Source organism: Penaeus vannamei, chromosome 7, assembly GCF_042767895.1.
Source record: "Penaeus vannamei isolate JL-2024 chromosome 7, ASM4276789v1, whole genome shotgun sequence".
NCBI lineage: Eukaryota > Metazoa > Arthropoda > Malacostraca > Decapoda > Penaeidae > Penaeus > Penaeus vannamei.
Window position 1 is genome coordinate 9,546,947 of NC_091555.1, and position 21,672 is coordinate 9,568,618.

The 21,672-nt window shown below is 46.5% G+C and overlaps 1 protein-coding gene across 1 annotated transcript in view; it reads right to left on the reverse strand.

The window, feature by feature from the left end:
- Positions 1-4,776: 4,776 nt before the first annotated feature.
- Positions 4,777-21,672, reverse strand: part of LOC113822340 (proline-rich protein 36-like) — a 136,962-nt gene continuing 120,066 nt past the window's right edge. Inside the window, exons 4-10 of the mRNA XM_070123480.1 lie at positions 17,505-17,633; positions 14,035-14,185; positions 13,350-13,522; positions 11,076-13,055; positions 10,622-10,850; positions 7,087-7,180; positions 4,777-6,670 (exon numbers count right to left, since the gene is read on the reverse strand). Of these exons, the coding sequence (XP_069979581.1) occupies positions 6,635-6,670; positions 7,087-7,180; positions 10,622-10,850; positions 11,076-13,055; positions 13,350-13,522; positions 14,035-14,185; positions 17,505-17,633 (2,792 nt within the window). The 3' untranslated portion in view covers positions 4,777-6,634. The remainder of the gene's footprint in view (positions 6,671-7,086; positions 7,181-10,621; positions 10,851-11,075; positions 13,056-13,349; positions 13,523-14,034; positions 14,186-17,504; positions 17,634-21,672) is intronic.

Consider the following 21,672-nt stretch of genomic DNA (forward strand, 5'->3'; position numbering starts at 1 on the left):
GAAAAAGTGTAGGAAAAGAAAGAAGGGAAGACGACAGACAGAGAGGACAGATAGATAGATAGATAGAGAGATAGATAGATAGAGAGAGAGAGAGAGAGAGAGACCGATAGAACAGCAATCTCAAAACCACAAGTAAACAAATTGACCAGACAGGAACCATACACCTCCTCCTTCCCCCCACCCACCCCTCCCTCCATCCCTCCCTCCCTCCCTCTCTCTCTCTCTTCTCCTCCTCCTCCTCCTCCTCCTCCTCCTCCTCCTCTCTCTCTCTCTCTCTCTCTCTCTCTCTCTCTCTCTCTCTCTCTCTCTCTCTCTCCCTCTCTCCCTCTCCCCTCCTCCCTCCACCCTCCCTCCCTCCCTCCTTCCCTCCTTCCCTCCTTCCCTCCCTCTCCTCCCTCCCTCCCTTCCTCCCTCCCTCCCTCTCCTCTCTCTCTCTCTCCCTCCTCCCTCCCTCCCTCCTTCCCTTCCTCCCTCCCTCCCTCGCTCTTCTCCTCCTCCTCCTCCTCCTCTCTCTCTCTCTCTCTCTCTCTCTCTCCGAAATTAGTCCACAGGCATTATGGTCTCCTCGACTTTCCTTGGCCGGGACTGTGCATGTCCTCGGGGTGTTATTTGCATGACTTTCCTTCAGAGAACTTTCCACGAGTGTCCTTCGATAGATGATCCGTTCACCTCCCCCCCTACCCCACACCCCCACCCCGTGTGTGTCCCCTCTCTCCTAACTTTTCCTTTTCCTTTTTTCTCTTTTTTTCTTATTCTTTTCGTTATTTTTCGGTGTATTTCCGTTTTTTTTTCATATTTTCACTCTCTTTCCTTCTTCTCTTACATTTTCTTTCTGTCTGTCTTTCTGTCTCGCTCTCTCTCTCTCTCCTCTCCTCTTTTTCTTTCTTTTCCTTCCTCGTTTTTCTCTTTCTCTTTCTTGCTTTTTCTTCATTTTCTCTTATCATTACTATTACAGTTTTTTTTATTATTATTATTATCATTTTTATTATCGTTATCATCATTAGTATTGCAATAATCATCATTTTATTAATATTTTTTATTTTTGTCTATATTATCATTATCATTATTCTAACATTATCCTCATTACCTCATTATCAATATGATTATCATTATTTTTATCATTATCATCATTATCCTTTTTCATTAGTCATTATTAATTTCTTAATTTCGTTGCCATTATTATCTTTATTATTATCACTGGTATCATTACCATAGTCGTTATCATTATTTCTGCCACTGTTTATATTATTATCATTATTGTTGTTATCTTTATCATTTTTAATATCATCATCATCATTACTATTTTTGTTTATTTCTGTCATTATCATTTAGGAATATTATCCGTATCATCGTTATTTCTACTTCTTTATTGTCTATTATTTTGTTATTTTTCATTCAATTCATTCAAAAATATATTTAGCCTTTTGTTATTAGGATTTTTTTCTTTACTTTGTTTTATTTACCCTTGTCTTTTTCTTTCTTTCTTCTCTTCTCTGTTTTAATTCTGATATTATTTTTCTTTACTTTTTATTTTTCCTTGTCCTTTTTCTTTCTTTCTTTCTTCCTTTCTCTGTTTCAATTGATATTATTTTTCTTTACTTTGTTTTATTTTCCCTTGTTTGTTTTTTTATTTATTTCCTCTCTTCTCTGTTTCAATTGATATTATTTTTCTTTACTTTGTTTTATTTTCCCTTGTTTGTTTTTTTATTTATTTCCTCTCTTCTCTGTTTCAATTCCGATCTCAATATTCTTATCATTACCATCAGTTTGTTGTATAAATATTTCTTGTATTTGCATATCTATCACATTTCTCTCTGTCAAAATATCTTTCAATTCCTGCTTCATGAATCTTCTGTTGACATTATTTCTATCATCGTTAATAACTTTTTAATCATTTTTATCTTCCTGTTATTATTACTTTTTCAGTTAGTATTAATATTTGTCTAGAATTTTCAGTAAGTATTCATTTGCGTTCCCTTTGTAAATATCATTATCGTGTTTTGTGATCATACTTTTCTTTATTATTATTATTTATTCATCATTCGAATGTTATTTGATATCATTTTCTTAATTAGATTCAAACTATAAACTTTATTTGGTTTATCATTACGAAGACATACGAGACGAGTTTGCAACTAGGGAATAATCATCCTTTATTTTCACGTGTACACACACACACACACCTTGACACACAGACACAGACACACACTCACATACACACACAAAAAAAAAAATAATAATAATAATAATAATAATAAAATAAATAATAATAACAAAATAATGATAATTAAAAAATAATAATAAATAAATAAATAAATAAATAAATAAATAAATAACAAATAAAAAATAAGCACGGCAACCCCCAAAACAGCGTCTCGCAAAATCTCTCGCTTTCTCGCGAATGCGCGCCACATATGCGACTTCTTGCGCGTCTCAAACCGTGAAATTTGGGTTCATTTTTTTTCTCTCTCTTTTTTCTCTCCTCTCTTCCTATTCTGATTCTCTTTCTTGTATCTTATATTTTTTATGTGTGTGGTTGCGGTAGCTAGACGTGCGTGTAGCAATGCCTTATGAATTATTATTATGAATTGTACCCGAAGGTTTTTCCAAGGCTTTGTACTGTTTCGTGGAAGGAGGGACAGAGAGAGAAAGAAAGAGAGAGAGAGAGAGAGAGAGAGAGAGAGAGAGAGAGAGAGAGAGAGAGAGAGAGAGAGAAAGGGGTTGGTAAAGAAAGAGAGGGTTGGTAAGAGAGAGAGAGAAAGGGGTTGGTAAAGAAAGAAGAGAGAGAGAGAGAGAGAGAGAGAGAGAGAGAGAGAGAGAGAGAGAGAGAGAGAGAGAAAGAAAGAGACAGAGACAGATAGATAGAGAAAGAGACCAAGAAAAAGAAAAAAAGAAAAACTACAACTTATAGAAGCATCAAATAAAACTAAACCCCAAGATATTTCAATACGATCGTAATTCCCGTCCGCACGACAATTTTCCCTCCCGCCAAAAAGTCTCATTTTACGTAACTCAATCCCGCGCGCGCCAAAACCCGAGAGCAAGCGCCATATTTCAGGGTCTTGTACACGATCCGTATTCTCTACTTTTTTTCCTCTCTTTACTTTTCTTTTCGGACTGCCATTTCTCTCGTTGAATCTCAACTCGCAATCTTAAAACTGTGGATTTTTATGGCGGATGAAAACTAACCTAAATCTTGAAGGAAGAGAGAGAAAAAGATATATTCCCGAGTCGTAAAGAATTCCCCGAGCTCTGTTTTGCAACCTGGATCTATGTCTGTCCGCGGCAGCAAGTGTCATGGCGGAGAGAAACAAAAGACGATCGAGTTGCGCACAGGACTCGATCGCGGGAGAGAAAAAAAGCGAAATTACAATCATTACATGTACGTCATGGTACTTGCGGTTTATATAGATGTTAGAGGTGCTGTTTTGAGACCCGGAAGTATGGCCGGTCGCTCAAGGTGTCTTGGCGGACACGGTCAAAAGATGTCGGATTGCGGATGGTACTCGTCACACACACACACACACACACACACACACACACACACACACACACACACACACACACACACACACACACACACACACACACACACACACACACACACACACACACACACACACACACACAAATAGAAAAAAAAAAAGTTTTTTGGGACCAGTATATACTGTATATGTTCGTGCGTTATATTACGTTACATATTGATGTTATATATAGCCAAATTACGTTATATACTTATATAGATTGAACAGTTGTGCAATTTCATTTTTTTCTCTCTCTCTTTTAAAGTAATCTGATTATCTTTTAAACACGATAAATCTATTCGCCGAATAGTTATTCTATCTACCTTTCTCCTTTTCTCTCTTTCACGCACAAATTCTTTTTTTCTCTCTCTCTCTTTCTCCCTCTTGTACTTATTCCATCACGCACAAATTCTTTTTCTCTCTCTCTCTCTTTCTCCCTCCTGTAGTTATTCCATCACGCACAAATTCTTTTTCTCTCTCTCTCTTTCTCCCTCTTGTACTTATTCCAACATGATTCGCAATGACGCTTGTGACAGGGCGTTCCCACGGTTTAAATCACCTCATTATGGCCAATAGACATCATTAATCATCAATATTTCCTGTTTCTCTCGTTTGTGGTTTGAGTTTCCGCTTCAATTCCGTTGTCAAAACTAACAATCAGTTCTCATACATCAATTTGCATTTTTTTTATTATTCTTGGGTGCAAAACAATATGGACGGTATTAGAGAATATATGGGTATGTTATTGTATATCTATATTCATATCTATTAAATTGATACAACAGGACGCATATAAACAGACAGGAAAAATGTATGTTTGTGTATATTTGTTAGACTGAGACACAACATAGCAAAATCAGAGCAAAAATTACAATGAAGCTAAAAGCTCAACACACAAAAATATAGCTCAACACAATAAAAAAAAACGACAAACACACATCACACTACATAACAACCAGACAAAAATATAATAGATAAAAAATAAATAAATAAAATAAACAACCAACTCATCAAACACACACCACAAACAAACAAACAACTCCTCATACTCACGCCACAAACAAACAAACGGCTCGACAAACACACGCCCAGTCCCGCTGAAACAAGATCTGCACGGCGCCCGCAACCGTCTATCGGCGAGCCCCCCAAAATAATTTATATTCGGGCACTTTTATTAGTTTTGGTTTTGGGTTTTAAATGGGATACGATATTCAAACATTTCGGTGACAAAGGGAAAAGTGAAATCCAGCGCTGTAAAAATATTTTTTATTAAATACATACAAATCATTTGCCATTCTGCATTCGATAAAATGGTTGACGAGAGAGGCGCGGGCGATTCACTGTACACTGCCAAGGTCACTGTGGAGGGAAACGACGCGGTACTGTACAACACCCGATTACAGTGTTGTACCCGATACCAGATCACTGTAAAGTTCACAGTTATATGATATAAAACACTGTACAGCGATGAACCTACAAGCACAATCCCTAATCCTCAACAGTAATCCCGATATTGTACAATGTCCGACGACTTCCATCCGCAGTGAACACGTCGCGAGAACACACCGCCTCGCCACTGTACAGAACCAGCACACGCGCCATCTCCTCAGCAGCTCAAGTGTACAGAACCCACGAGGATGAACCCCTGACGAGCCTCTTCGCGCTGTCTTGGCCCTTGAGCCCTCCGAGACGCCGTGAGATCCTCGCCCTTGGGGACGCCTCCTGGGGGACGTCCCTGCCTGTTACTTATTTCTTCGTCCTTGCTTCTCTTTCTTCTCCTCGTTTCGTTCTTTCTTCTGAACACTCGGTCGACGGGGCGAAGGGATCTGAACACGTCTCGACTAGGCACCTTTCGGGCACTGCTTTCCATATACCCGGGTTCTCTCCCCCTCCCCCCATTTCTCCCCATTCCCCTCCCTCCTCCCTTCCCCCTCCCCCAACCCCTCGTCCGACCCAAGGGACAGCCTCGAACTCCTCTCCCGCCGCCCATCCACTCGCCTTCCTCCCACGATAACTATAGCTATGGGCGCGGCGGAGGGATTAAACAACGCCCACAACCCGCCCGCACTCCCCTCACCCTGATGGGCGTGGATAGAAGGGGGTATATATATATATATACACACACCTCTCCTTAATCTCTCTCTCTCTCTCTGTCTCTTTCCCCCCTCACCCACGCCCTGTTCCTCAGAGATGGGCGTGTGGGCGTGATCTGACGAAGCCCACGCCACGCCTATTCGTCGACCTCTTGACTAGAAGCTCCAGTCGCACCTTAAACTGTTATTCTTCGATGCTCCGAGCACTAGAAACACTAGATAACATATCACAAAGCTTTGTACATTTAACATAACAGTTGGTTATAACAAGGGAAAAAGGGGGAAAACTAATAAAGCAAAATATATATATATATATTGTATATATGTATAGGGATGTCATAACGGAATGGTTAAAAAATCAAAATATTGCGTGGTTTGAAAGACTGAAAATGAAGAGGAAAGGAAAATTCAAAGAAAAAGAAAAGATAGAGAATATGAAAAAATAATGTAAGACAGAAAGAAAGAAAAAAACAAGAAGAGAAAAATTAGAGAAGTATTCCATCTATGACAACCTTGGAAGAAAACGAGATACGAGAACACTGTGGAGCGAAAGGGAGTTTTCTCTCCGGCCGCCAGAAGCCCCCTCCCTCCCTCCCTCCCTCCCTCCCCTCCCCTCCCCCCCTCTGAACTCCAAAAGTGGGGGTTGTTTTATAAGAGTTTCTTTGATTTCCTTTTTTTCTTTTTTCTTTTCTTTTCTTTGTTCTTGGAGGTAAGTTTTTTCTTCTATTTGCTTCTTTCTTCCTTTTTTCTAAGAATCGTTGTAGGACACCTCCGAAGACCAAACTAAAACACAGCGATAAGAAAGATAACAAACAACCCCTCAACTCGGGAGCCACACTTCCTCCTGACCTCTGACCTCGCCTCCGGAAGTAGCACCTGGTCCGGAAGAAGAGGAAAGAGAGGATAAAGAGGAAGAAGAGGGAAAAGAGGATAAAGAGGAAGAGGAGGATGACGAGGGCGACCTAAGCCTCGGCCGGAGTAACTCCTGGTCAAGTAGCACCATGTACGCCCGCGGATTCAGTGGGGGGGCGCCTCTCCCAGCACCGGCAGCGTCTGTGGGCGGAGAGAGAGGACACATCTAAGAATTTGGGAGATAAGAGAATAGGTGATAAGCTTGTGGGCGGAGAGAGAGGACACATCTAAGAATTTGGGAGATAAGAGAATAGGTGATAAGCTTGTGGGCGGAAAGAGAGGACACATCTAAGATTTTGGGAGATAAGAGAATAGGTGATAAGCTTGTGAGGGGGGGGGACATCCCAGATTTTGGGAGATAAGAGAATAGGTGATAAGCTTGTGTGGGGGAGAACATCCAAGATTTTGGAAGATTAAAAAAAAACATAAATAGTAAAATGAGATATAAAAAAAAACTATGATTATTAATTATCACAATCTTTCATTATGCATATATATTTGTCAAAAAAAAAAAAAAAATCTAATCAACACAATTCACCAACGACACCTCCTCTTACCTTACTCTCGGTACACAGGCCGTGTCGGTCCAGGCGAGTGTACTCCCTGCCCGACCGAGGCCTCAGGGTGTTCACGGAAGAGCGGGCCAGCAGTCTGCGAGGAGAGAGAGAGAGAAGGATGAATTAAAGAGAGGAGACAGAGAGAAAGAGAGAGGGGGAGAGAGAGGGGAAGAGAGAGGGAGGGAGGGAGGGAGGGAGGGAGGGAGGGAGGGAGGGAGGAGAGAGAGAGAGAGAGAGAGAGAGAGAGAGAGAGAGAGAGAGAGAGAGAGAGAGAGAGAGAGAGAGAGAGAGAGAGAGAGAGACAGAGAGACAGAGAGACAGAGACAGGGGGGGAGAGGGAGAGAGAGAGAATAAAGTCAGAATAAAAGAGAGGAGCTAGAGAGAGAAGAAAGGAGGTGAGAGAAAGAGGAGGAAGAATTAACGAGAGGAGATAGAGCCAATAAATGACATTAAGAGAGAGATGGAGAGGAGTCAGAATAAAGGAGAGAAATAAAGAGAAAATAGAGGAGGTGAGAGAAAGACTAGGATGAATTAAAGAGAGGAGAGAGAGAGAGAATAAATGGCACTAAGAAAGGGAGGGGAGCCAGAATAAAAGCGAGAGAGAGAGAGGACTACGAATAAAACTGGAGATAGCAAGAATAGCAAACGCCATTCTTGCTATCTCCCCTTTTATTCTCTTCTCCTTTCTTATCATTCCAGAAGAAAAAAATGGAAAAATACAAGTGACTCTCCTTCTTTTACAAACAAAAACAAAACAAGAAAAAAGGAGGAATTATAATAATTCAAAGTATAATTTTTCGCTTACACCTTTCACCCTTTCTTCTCTCACACTCAAAAAGAGAAAAGAAGAAGAAGAAGAAAAAATACAAAAGAAATGAAAAGAAAAAAAATATATATGTATACATATATATATATATATATATATATATATATATATATATATATATATATATATATATATATATATATATATATATTCCATACTCAATCTTTCCTTCTTCTTGACTCCTTTTTGTATTCCATTTTCTTCCTTGTTCTTCCTAAAGAGAAAGAGGAAGAGGAAGAGGAAGATAACTTCTTTCCACCCTCAAACCGTTCCCTCCCTCCACCCTTTTTTCCAGCCACACTAAAATAAAATAGATAAATAGATAAAAATAAAGACATAGAAGACCCACAATAAAATAAAATAGATAAATAGACAGACAAAAAAAATAAATAAATAAACAAATAAATAAATAATAATATATAATAATTGAAATAAACAAATGAATAAATAAATAATAATAATAAAAAAACAAAAAAATAAAAAATAAAATAAAGACATGTAAAAGACGTGCGAATGACTCCCTCCCCCTCCCCCTCCCCACCCCCCCTATTCCCCCAAAGCGGCCCCCAAGTCGCCGCGAGTTATCAACAATGGTGCTCAAGACGCGGAGGATTTGCGAGCCAAAGATATTCGCGGCGATTTGCATAGTTCTCGATCCCCCCCCATCTCCCTCCCCCGACTCCTCTCTCTCCCTCCTCTTCATCCTCTCCCTCCTTCTCCCTCTATCTTTGCTGTCCTCCTCCCTCTCTTGCCCTCTCTCCCTCCCTCTCTCCCTCTCTTCGCCCTCTCCCTTCCTCTCTCCCTCTCTTCGCCCTCTCCCCTCCTCTCCCTCTCTCTTCGCCCTCTCCTCCTCCCTCTCTCTTCCCTCTCTTCCTCTCTTGTCCCTCTCTTCGCGTCTCCCCTCTCTTTGCCTCTCCCTCTCCTCTTCCCTTCGCCCCTCCCCCTATCCCTCTCTTCTCCTTTTTCGTCTCCTCATTTCCTTATCTTCCTCTTTCTTCCATCTTCTTCTCTTTCAGTTCCTCCTCCATTCTCCTTCGTCTGTTTCTACTCCCTTCTTCACCCCTTCTTTCCTACCTCCCTCCCTCTCTCTTCCTCCTCCCTCCCTCCCTCCCTCCTTCCCTCCTTCCTCCTTCCTCCTCCCCTTCCTTCCCTCCTTCCTCCTCCTCCCTCCTACTCCTACCCCTCCCCCCATCTCACGGCCCACTGACCTAAACTCACTGAAGTCTTGAATCCATCTTTCTTTTTCTGCTTCTTCTTTATTCCCCAATTCGTTTCTTTCGCCCATGCTATTCTTTTTAGGTATTACTGTTGTTTTATTCTCATCCTCCTTCCCCTTCCCTTTCTCCCCTCTCCCACCCTCTTCCTCCTCCCTCTCCCCCTCTCCTTCCCTTTCTCCCTCCCATCCTCCTCCCCCTTCCTTCGCTTCCTCCCATCCTTCCCCTCCCCTCTCTCCCTCCCTTTCTCCCTTCCATCCTCCTCTCCCCCTTCCTTCCTTCCTTCACCCCTTCCCTCTCCCATCCCCACCTCTTCTCTTTCTCCCTCCCTCTCCCCCACCCCATCTCTTTCTCCCTCCCTCTCCTATCCCTCCCCCTTCCCCCTCCCTCTCTTTTGTCCTCCCCCTCCCTCCCCTCCCTCCCCTCCCTCCCCTCTCTCCCTCCCCCACCCCCCTTCACCCCCACCTCCCGGAACGAGGACTCGACGACTCATTACGAATGTACAATTTGGCAGAACTTTAATTGACTTGCAGGATGCGCCTCGGCCGCCGCTTGCCTCATGCTTTGGCGGTGTGATGAGTGCGTGGTGAGTGAAGGATGAGGGCGTGGTGAGGGTGTGATGAGTGAAGGATGAGTGTGTGGTGAGTGATGAGTGCGTGGTGAGTGAAGGATGAGTGTGATGAGTGCGTGAGTGATGTGTGTGTAGTGAGTGAATAATGAGTTTGTGGTGAGTGTTGTGAGTATATTGAGTGCGTGGCATGTGATGAGTCCGTGGTGAGTGTGTGGTGTGTGCGTGATGAGTGCGTTGTGAGTGAGTGATAAGTGTGTGTTGAGTGTATGCTGAGTGTGTGGTGAATATATGATGAATTTCTCCCGAGAAGGATAAGGCAATCCTGCACATCCAGAGCTCATCACAACGGGTAATGAAAGCCCCCGAAAGGAATATCAGTGTCATCACATAAAACGCCACATCAATCCTACGTCATCATCACATACCCGGGGAGAACACTCATCACTCATCCACATCACATGAAAACGACCATCATCACATCATGAATACTTGGCGTTTCATTCACTTCATTCATCCCATTTCCTCTCATTCTCTCTTTCCACCCACTCTATCTCCCTTCTTCCCTCTATCTGTCCCTTTCTCTCTTAACTCACTCACTCATTCATCCATTTATCCACTTACTCAGTTACTGACTCTTTCGTTCTGTAAGTCACTTGCTTGCTCATTGGCCACTCACTCATTGACTTATTCATTTATTTACTCACTTATTCATTCACTCCTCTTCCTCATTCGTTCATCTACGTACTCCTTCCCTTCACTCATCACTCATTCGTCCCATTACTCAACCCTCCCTCTCTCTTGCCCACTCATTCACTTATTCACTCACTCGTTCGTCCCCTTACTCACCCCTCTCTCTCCCACTCACTCATCCTCTCTCTCGCCCACTCATCCAGTTACTCACTCCCCCCCCCCCCCCTCACTCACCGGTCGTGGTCCGAGGACGAGTGCGAGGACGAGAGGCTGAGGGTGTCCAGGTAGTCGCTCATGTCGGAGGCCCCTGAGGAGGTGGACTTGGCGTCGCCGGAGCCGCTGCTGCTCCCCCCGCCCCCTCCGCCTCCTCCTCCTCCTCCGGTTCCTCCTCCTCCGCCTCCGGTTCCTCCTCCGCCTCCTCCGCCGACGCCGCCGCCGAGCTCCTGGCAGGACGCTGCTACGCCTGTGGGGAAGGGGGGGTAGGGGGGTTAGCTGGGGTGGAATTAGTTATTTCTTATGATCTATGATTCATTATGCTGCAGAGTCATCATTATTCCAGATACGCGTCGGTCCGGCTAAGAGCAAGAGGCAACCAAGTCGCAAGAACCAAAGGAAGGCAACCGAACGCTCGCCGCGCCGGGAGCGCTGGGGCGGCGCTCCCGGCCGGAGCGGCGCCCACGAGCCTCACCCGAGTGCGTGGTGTGGGCGTGCGTGGCGGGCGGCTGCGGGCGGCGCGGGCGCGGCAGCGAGGCGTGCAGGCAGTGCGAAGCCAGCAGCCTGTCGACGGCGCGCGGCGACTCGCACACGCCGGAGTCGCTGCTGGAGGCGGAGTCGCGGTTGGCGGGCGGCTTGCCCGGCACGGACGAGGAGCGCCGCAGGACGCACACGCCCTCGCCCGAGGGCGGCTCCCTGCCCGCGGGCGCCGACACGGCCGCGCGCGCCTCGCTGGCGTCGGCGTCGGTGCTGACGCTGCCGTCGGGCGTGCCGGACGCGCCGTCGGCCTCCACGCTGTCGTGGCGCAGGTCGCAGCCGCTGTCCGTGGCCGCCTCCGAGCTGAGGCGCGCGTCGCGGCGGCGCAGCGACGACGAGGCGGGCAGGCGGCGCGTGGGCGTGGCCGTGGGCGTGGTGGCGGGCGACGCGGGCCAGGCCTCGCGCGGCCGCGAGTCGGCGGACGTGGAGCGGCGCGGCGCCATGGCCACGTAGCGGCTGCCTGCGGCCACGGACTGCGAGCGGCCGCAGCGCGTCTCCGTGATGCTGAGCGAGCGGCTGCGGTCGCTGCCGCGGGCGGGCGAGGGCGGCTCGCACGGCACCAGCGCGGCCGCCGGCAGCGACGGCGCCATCGGGAGGTAGTGCGGGTCGGCGGGCGCGCGCGGCGTCATGGCCATGTAGTGGTCGTCGGCGCCCGCGGCCGAGGCGTCGGCGGCGGGCGACGTGGGCGTGAGGCGCTGCGGGGCGCCCTGAGGCAGCGGGGGCGCGCCGGCGGACGCGGCGGACACGGACGACGCCGTGGAGGAGGCGAGGCTGGGCGTGGGCGTGGCGGCGGCGTGGCAGGCGCAGCCGGCGGGGGCGGCCGCGGGCTGCAGGCGCACGGGCTGCGCCGCGGCCGCCGTCTTGACGTCGCGCACGTTCTCGTAGAGCGGGAGGCTGGCGGCGAACTCCAGGTTCTCGTAGTTGGCGGAGGAGGACGCGGGCGCGGCGTGGTGGCGCGGCGGGGGCGTGGGCGGGGGCGTGGGCGGCGGCGTGGGCGCCCGCGGCTTGCCCGTCTTCTTGCGCTTGTTGACCACGGCGTAGACCGCCGCCGCCTGCTGCTGCGGGGGCTGCGGCGCGGGCGGCGGCGGCGGGTGGCGCAGGATGGTGCCCGTGTGGGCGTCCACCACCGGCATGCGCCCGTGCCCGTCCACCTTGAGCTGCTCCGCCCGCGCGTCCGGGCGCCCGTCGGCCTCGTCGCGGCGCCCGCACACCAGCGCGCCCGCCCAGCCCAGCATCTGGCCGCAGCCGGGCGCCGCCGCCAGGCCGCCCTCGCACCACGCGCCGGACGCGGGCGGCGCGTCGGGCGTGCCCACCAGGCCGCCGTCGTGCACGTGGGCGCCGGTGTCGCACATGATGAGGCGCCGCGGCGTGTCGTAGTGCGCCGTGGGCGGCACGCGCGGCGGCGGCGGCACGTCGTAGTTGTCGAGCGGGTTGAGGGCGCCACGCGGCGGGTCGGGTGGCCGCGGCAGCGAGGGCGGCAGCGCGGGCGCGGGCGGGGCGGCGGCGCAGGGGTGCGCGAGGCCCAGCGGCCGCGGGTGGTCGTAAAGGGACTCGGGCGTGGGCGAGGGCGGCGCCTTCACGCCCTCCCACGCCGTGCCGCGCGCCCACGCCGCCGCCCACCACGCGCTCTCGTCGGCGTCGGCGTCGGCGCCCGCGCTGGTGGAGGCGGAGCATCCGCCCACGGACTGGCTCTGGCAGGAGGCGCGGCGGCTCCAGGGCGGCGGCGGCGGCCAGGGCGTGCTGTGGGCGTCGGGGTAGTGGGCGTCGGGCGCGGCGTCGGGCAGCGGGTCGCGCGGGGACGTGGCGGCGGCGCCCGACGTCATCTCCGACGCCGCCAGCGACGCCGTCTCGCTGCTCAGGTCCAGCACGCTCACCTCGCGCAGCCACGACAGCTCGGCGCGGCTCTCGGCGCGCGACCCTGGGGGGGGAGGGGAGGGGTCAGGGGGGCCAGGGCGAGCGCCGCCGAGGGAAGCAGCACGGACTACTCAGGCAAGTCGCTTACAGTTATCAATGAAGCAGTGATGAAAATACATAAAAGAAAATAAGAAATATACTCATAAAATCATTTATATATAGAAGCCATAACCACGAAACAAACAAATTAAGCTTAAAAATATCAACAATACCAAAAAATGCAGCAAAAAAAAATAATAATATTAAATAATAATCTAAAAACTCCTTACAACCGCCCACAAAACCACCACCAACGTACCTGTCCCCGTGGGCGGCCTTCCCCGGGGCTTATCCAGCAACCCGCGGGCGGCCTGATCGATGGCGTGGGTGACGGCGTGGGGGGCGTCGGACAGCGCCACGTGCACTCCCGCCCACCGCCCACACCGGGTCCCGCCCTCCCACACCACACGCCCATCCACCACACCGTAGCGCCTGAGGGGGTGGGGGAGAAAGGGGGGGAGGGGGTCGTTAGGGGCTGCGGATAATATGCTTGAAGATATCTCTCTCTTTTCGGTCTATGACTATTTTCCTTAGCTTAGCAGGTCAAAAATGAGAGAGAGAGAGAGGGAGAGGGAGAGAGAGAGAGAGAGAGAGAGAGAGAGAGAGAGAGAGAGAGAGAGAGAGAGAGAGAGAGAGGAGGAGGAGGAGGGAGGAGGAGGAGAGGAGGAGGAGGAGGAGGAGGAGGAGGAGGAGGAGGAGGAGGGAGGAGGGAGGAGGGAGGAGGAGGAGGAGGAGGAGGAGGAGGAGGAGGAGGAGAGGAGGAGGAAGGAGGAGGAAGGAGGGAGGAAAGGGAAGGGAGGAGATGAGGGAGGAGGAGGAAGGAAGGAGGAGGAGGAGGAAGAAGGAAGAAGAAGAAGGAAGAAAGAAGAAGAAAAAGAAGAAGAAAAAAGAAAAAAGAAGAAAGAAGAAGAAGGAAAGAGAGAGTGAAGAGAGAGGCGCCTCACCTCAGGTCGTGCGTGGACCAAGCAGCCAGCAGGCGCGGGGGGGTGCCTGTGGTCAAGCAGAAGCGGTGGTCGCGCACGTGCAAGCGCGCCGGGCCCGCTGCGACCCGGGACCTCGGCGGCACCTGCAGCACCTGCACCAGGAACTGTTGCTCTGTGGGGAGGGGGGGGGGAGAGAGAAGAAATCTGCGTTAGACGGTTTTGATATCGAGGTGGGAATCAAAATCTAAAAAGGGGGGGGAAAATGCTCAGATACGTACTCAAACAATCACCCGAGATAAACACATTCCCTAATTCTCACCCCTACCCTCCCTCGCCCCTCCCCTTATCCCCTTACCCCTTCCTCCAATCCTACCTCTCTGGCACCCACCTTTTCCCCTTGCCTCCCCCTCCCTCTTTAATCCCTCCGCTTCCCCCTTTCCCCTCTCCAGCACTTCCCCGCACCCCCCTCCTTACCCACCCCCTCCAGTCAATCCCGCGGCCCACTAGTGCCAAAGACAGGCCGCAACGGTGCCACTCCGACCCGCCGCGTGTGGCACCCTCGCACGAAGGAGGCATCCATCACTCACTCTGACACCCGCTAGGCACTCCCCCCTCCCCCACTCCCCCTACACTTGTGGCACCATCGATGGCTCGTCCTCTCTTTCTTCCTACGTCTTCCCTATTTTCATCTTCTTCTTAGAGAGAGGGAGAGAGAGAGAGAGAGAGAGAGAGAGAGAGAGAGAGAGAGAGAGAGAGAGAGAGAGAGAGAGAGAGAGACAGACAGACTGAGAGAACTAAGGAAACAAGCACTTCCGACGGCAGTTCAGCCACTATACTCGACCCATCTGGCACTATACTTCAACCACTCCCCGATCCAAGACACCATCAGCGGGCACTATTGGCACTCAGATCAGTATAACCCCCTTGACAGTATACATCCATGAGGGGGGGGAGGGGGACAGAAGGAAGGAAGAAGGAAGAAATGAGAAAAAAAAGAGGAGCAGAGAGGGAGGGGGAGGAGGGGAGGAAGGAAAGGAGAAGGGGGAGGGAGAAAGAAGAGGAGAAGAGGGGGAGGGGAAGAGAACGGGAAGGGGAGAGAAGGGAGAGAGGAAACGAGGCAGGGGAAAGGAAAGTTGGGAGAAGAAGGGGAAGACGGAGAGAGGGAGGAACGAGGGAGAGAGATGGAACGGGAGGAAGGGGGGGAGAGGAAAGGAGGAAAGAAGAAACGAGGGAGAGAGGGAAGGAGAGAAAACGGGCGAAAGGCAACCGAAAGGAGAATAGAGAAAGGAGAAAGCGGCAGTTTAAAAGGCAAGGGGAGGAGGGAAGAGAAAGGGGGAGGAGGGAAGGAGGGGAGGAGGAGGGGATAGGGGGAGGAGGAGGGAGAGGAGGAGGAGGGGCGAGAAAGGGGAGGAGGGGAGAAAAGGGGGAAGGAGGGAGGAGAGGAAGAGGAAGGGGGGGAAGAGGGGAGAGGAGGGGAGAAGAAGGGGAAGTGAGGGGAGAAATTTGACAGTGAAAACCAACAGCGATCACTCTAGCGCCAAGTGACAGTGACAACCAATCATTAAGCGCTTACCACCAGCCGTATCTTGAAGGCAAAGAAGGTTGCCATAAATAACTCCCTCGCAGAAGGAGAAGGCGAAAGAGGCAATAAAAGAGAGGATGAAGAAGAATATCGAGAAAAAGAAGATAGAAAGAGAGGACGAAGAAAGGTAGAGCAAAGAAAGAAGACGAAGAAAGAGAGAGTGAGGATGAAGAAGAAAATGGAGAAAAAGGAGAAAGAAAGAAAGGACAAAGGAAGAAAGAAGACGAAGAAAGAGAGAAAGGATGAAGAAGAAGAAATTAGAGAAGACGTAGAAAGAGAGAGGACGAGGATGAAAAGAAAAAGAAAAAAAAAGTTATGGTGCAGGAGGGAGAAGTTATCACGAATGGTGAAGACGTCAATGGTAATAACGGTATAAATTGACGACGACAACGACAACGACAACAACAACAACAACAACGACATTCCAATCCCCTCACCTTCCCCTTCCTCCCCAACTAACATTCCCCTCCCTACCCCCTCTTTGCCCCCCTTAAAACCCCACCCACCATCCCCGACCCCTTCAACACCCACCATGATTCAGCAAAATCTTCCACCCCAGATCTCCCCCTTCCCCCCCATTCCTCTTTCCTCTTCCTCCCTTCCTACGTCATTCCCTCTCCCCACCCTAATCCCCACCCCCGCCCCCGCCCCCCCACCCTCCCACACCAATCAAAACCTTCTAATTTCTACTCTCGCAATCAGCTGATCTCAGTCTTGTCACTTTTTCGAAAACAGCTGATTCGGCAGAACCGCTAGCACGTCCTTAGAAAAGGGAGAGATGGGGGTTTCTTACTAAAGGAGGGAAGTAGGGAGGGAGGGAAGGAGGGAGGGAGGGATAGAAAGGGAGGGAAGGGACGGAGACAGAGTGAGTGAGAGAGAGAGAGAGAGAGAGAGAGAGAAAGAGAGAGAGAGAGAGAGAGAGAGAGAGAGAGAGAAAGAGAAAGAGAAAGAGAAAGAGAAAGAGAGAAAGAGACAAAGAGAACGAGAAAGAAAGAAAGAAAGAAAGAGAGACAGACAGACACAGAGAGAGAACCAACACCGAGGGAACAACTTGACCCGCATGACACGCGTGACACGACATGACACACGCGACACGTCACCGCACTAGAGTCAACAAAACCCAACGTCATTCACACCTGAAATATGCCACAGTTAAAAAGATTTGCAATTTTGCAATGTCATTTACTGTATGCCTCTTTATATATTTTTTTATTTTTTATTTTATTTTTCTACTTCCGTGTTTATGTTTACATTTACCTTAAACATCTTTATAAATATTTTTTTCCTAAATTCCAAAGACAAGAGGTAAAAATAACGGGAAAATGAAGGTAAGAGATGAAGTAATAAGATAGTTGAAGGAATAAAATAAAAGATTAATAATTGCAAAGTAACCAGAGGGAGGGAGGGAGGGTGGGAGAGAGGGGGGAAGGAAGAGCTTTAATTAAATTCCAAATTAAAAAAGGATTAGAATCGAAACAATAAAAAGGGGGAACAGAACCATAGAAGGAATGAAAATCGATTAAAACTGATATACAAAAATTCTTAAATTTACATAAGATTCACTGCACTGCACTGCAACAAAAAAAGGTCAAAACACTAAGACAAACTACTATAAAATCACAAGAGAATACAAAAAATATATATATATTTCGAGCGGGGTACAAAAACAAGAAAATATCACATATGAATCAAACACAAAAACATTAAAAAATGCAGAGGATTTTTTTTCTTCTCAATTTCCTACCATTTCGTTTATGGTATATATATAAAAAAAAACTAAAAAAAATAATACATATATATACAAATACAAACACATACAAAAAAAAAATGCATCAATAAAAACACACACACACCAAAACACTAAACAAGAAGAAGAAGAAAACCCAAGACAACAGCAACATGAACCCACCATCTCCGAGCGTCGTGGTCATCTTGACTTGCCACTGCAGGAGGCGCTCCCTGGTGTCGAAGGCGATCACGAGGGTGACGTCCTTGCACAGCAGCCCTAGCGTGTGGCTCTCCTTGTCGAGGGTGAATCCTGGAGAGAGAGAGAGAGAGGGTGAGTGAGTGAGGGAGAGAGGGTGAGTGAGTGAGGGAGAGAGGGAAGGAGGGAGGGAGGGAGAGGGAAAGGGAGGGAGGAGGGGAGGGGAGGGAGGGAGGAGAGGAGGAAGAGGAGAGGGAGAGAGAGAGAGAGAGAGAGAGAGAGAGAGAGAGAGAGAGAGAGAGAGAGAGAGAGAGAGAGAGAGAATAACAATAATATTTATAATAATAATACATCAGTATCATTAATATGAGAAGAAAAATGATGGCAGTAATATCATGATAATAACAATAATGATGATGATAATAATAATATTAACCACAGCAACAACATTAATAATGACAATAATGACAATAATAATAATAATAATAATAATAATAATAATAATAATAATAATAATAATAATAATAATAATAATAATAATAACACTATAACAATAACGAAATAAGAGAAATTAAATGACCGCAAATTCTAATAATAATGAAAAAAAAATTACACCAAAGAAAAGAAAATGAAAAGGGAAAAAAAATCACGAAAACATAACAAAACAAACAAACGAATCTTACACATACATCTAAAGAAATAATAAATAAATAAAAATAATAGTAAAATAATAATAATAATAATAATAATAATAATAATAATAATAATAACAACAACAATAACAATAATAATAATAACAAAATTAATAAGCGACTAACAAAATAATAATAATAATATCAAATAAATACATAAATAAAATTCAAAAAAATTCACCATCTGAGGAAGACCCCAAGCGGTTCGCCCAGAAGGACCCCGTTATAAGGAACCGTTCCGCCCGCAGACACTCCATTACAGACCCGGCTGCTCTCCTCATTACAGATTTTCTCTCGGCTACTTTTTAATCGTCACTCGGGGAGGAATTTATATCGTTTCTGCCCGATTAGGAGATGCTGCTGGGCCGCTGGGCTCTCTCTCCCCTCTGGCTGTGTCTGTCTGTCTGTCTGTGTCTGTTTGTCTGTCTGTCTGTGTCCATTTGTCTTTCTATCTGTCTGTGTCTGTCTATTTGTCTGTGTACGTCTGTCTGTCTATTTGTCTGTGTCTGTCTGTCTATTTGTCTGTCTGTTTGTCTGTGTCCATTTGTCTGGCTGCCTATCTGTCTGTGTCTGTCTATTTGTCTGTGTCTGTCTGTGTCTGTTTGTCTGTGTCCATTTGTCTGCCTATCTGTCTGTGTCTGTTTGTCTGTCTATCTGTGTCCATTTGTCTGGCTGTCTATCTGTCTGTGTCTGTCTGTCTGTCTATCTGTCTGTATATGTGTGTCTGTTTGTCTGTCTGTTTGTTATTTTTGTTTGTATGTTTCTGGGTATGCTTTTCTGTGACTTTCTTCCTGTCTTTGCCTCTGTTTGTGTATCTGTTTGTCTGTCTGTTTGTCTGTCTCTCTGTTTGTTTGTCTGTCTGTTCCTGGGTTCGTTTTTATGCGATCTTCTCTCTTTCTTTGACTTTTTTCTATTTTCCCCCTTTTTTTCTAAAACTTTTTCCCTTGTGTCTGCCTTAGTCTATCTGGGTTTGGGTTCCTATTATTTTCTCTCTTCCACCCCTTTTCTTAATTTGTCTGTCCATCTCCCTATCTTCCTATCTAGGGACAGATAAACAAACATACAAATAAAACTACACAAAGTGAAAAAAATATATATACATACATACATAAATATACACACACACACATCTATCTATCTATCTATCTATCTATCTATCTATCAGTCTATCTATCTATCTATCAGTCTATCTATCTATCTATCCATCTATATCTCTTTATCTATCTCTCTATCTCTCTCTCTCTATATATATAACTACACACTCTAAAAAACATAAAACTACACGAACTAAAAAGAGAAAACTAAAACTAAAACTAAACTAAACTAAGCTTAAAAAAAAAAAGTTTTAGAATTCACTCCAAATAGGCCTATCACGTTTGCGCTCTCCACTCTCCCATTCATCCTATTTCGCTCACCCTTCTCGCTGACCTCGTATAATGCATGGCAGACGAGGGTTGAAAGGTCATGCAATGCAACATTTACTGCAACTAGGGCAGGGAGAGAGTAGGGTTTTTTTCTAATAGTTATACGTTATGTCATAAGAGGTGGGAAATGTTTTTCAATTTATTTCATTTATTATCACCTTCATTATTATTATTGTTATTACTATCATTTTTTTTATCATTATCGTCATCATCATTATTAATATTATCAATATCATTATTATTATTACCATCATTATCATTATCATTATCATTATTATTACTATTATCATTAATATAATTATTATGATCATTATCATTATTATCATTATTATCATCATCAACAGTAATATTATTTTCAAAAAATCGTTTTAATAGCTTCTGACAAACATTATTTTACTTTTTTTTCTTTTCTTTTCTTTAGTAAGAGTGTTGATGCTTGTTATGCTGCGTTTGCTTTTGTGTTTGTTTGTTTTTTGTCTTCCTTGTCTTTCCTCTCTCCAATCCTCAATTAAATTTATTACGGGAATCATTAATAAGCGTCCATTTGAATTACTGTTCCAATTAACATTATACTTAGGCCTCCTTGGGTCTTCTTGCAAGTGTTGGGGACGGGGTGGGGGAGGAGGAGGGGGGATCACTAGGGGAAGGGGAGGGGGAGGAAGAAGAGAGGGAGCATAAGGGAGGGGTAGGGTGGAGGAGGAGTGGGAGCATACGGGTTGGTGGAGGGTGGGGAAGAGGGGGAGCACAAGAGGAAGGGGAGGTGGGGGAGGAGGGGGGAGCATAAGGGGATGGGAGGGGTGGGGGAAGAGGGGAGCACAAGGGAAGGGGAGGAGGAGGGGGAGCATAAGGGGATGGGGCGAGGGGTGGGGGAAGAGGGGAGAAGAGGAAGGGGAGGAGGAGGGGGGGAGCATAAGGGGATGGGGAAGAGGAGGGGGAGTAAGGGCAGGGAGGAGGGAGCATAAGGGGAAGGATGGGAAGGGGGAAGTAAGGATAAGGACAAAGGGGGGTAAGGGCGTAGAGGGATATTGGGGATAGGGGGAGAGGGGGAGGGAGGGACATGAGGGAGACAAAGTGCTTCTGGTGTGTGTGATAAGAAGCATTTCCCTTAAAATTTTGAACAGAGAAATGGAATAGAGGGAAATGTGAACGAAAAAAAATAACGTGCTTTTGTTGTGTTCCGTGAATTTTTTTTCTAATCAAATTCTCTTGATTTTTCAATTTCCTTTTTCCTTTTCAACCTTTTGTATGTGGATTTATAAATATATATATATATATATATATATATATATATATATATATATATATATATATATACATATATACATACATACATATATATATATATATATATATATATATATATATATATATATATATATATATATATATACATAGGCAGACAGGCACACCCAAACAAACTGACACTCTCTCTCTCTCTCTCTCTCTCTCTCTCTCTCTCTCTCTCTCTCTCTCTCTCTCTCTCTCTCTCTCTCTCTCTCTCTCTCTCTCTCGCAACGACAATAATAATAACACACAATAAAAAATAACAATAATAATAATAACAGTCATGGTAATGATCATAATTATATCAATAACAAAAAATCACAATGCTACGACTACTTTACTAATAATAACAAGAAAATAACACTAATACTAATGATATTAATAATTATTACATAATAACGATGATAATGATAATGTTAATAATAATGATAACAACAATAACAATAATAATAATAATTACAATAATAACAATAACAACAATTACAAAAATAATAACAATAACAACAATTACAATAATAATAACAATAACAATAATAACAGCTATCATAACAATGTTTTAAAAAATCTCTATACTCATACCCACGTCATCCTCCCACGAATAAACACAAACAAACAAATAAACACACAAACACCCCTAACCCCCCTAACCCCCAACCACACACAAGACGCCCCCTAACCCTCCCCCCTACACACACTACAACCCTCCCTTAAAACACCTCCCCCTACACACTACAACCCCCCTCCCCCCTACCC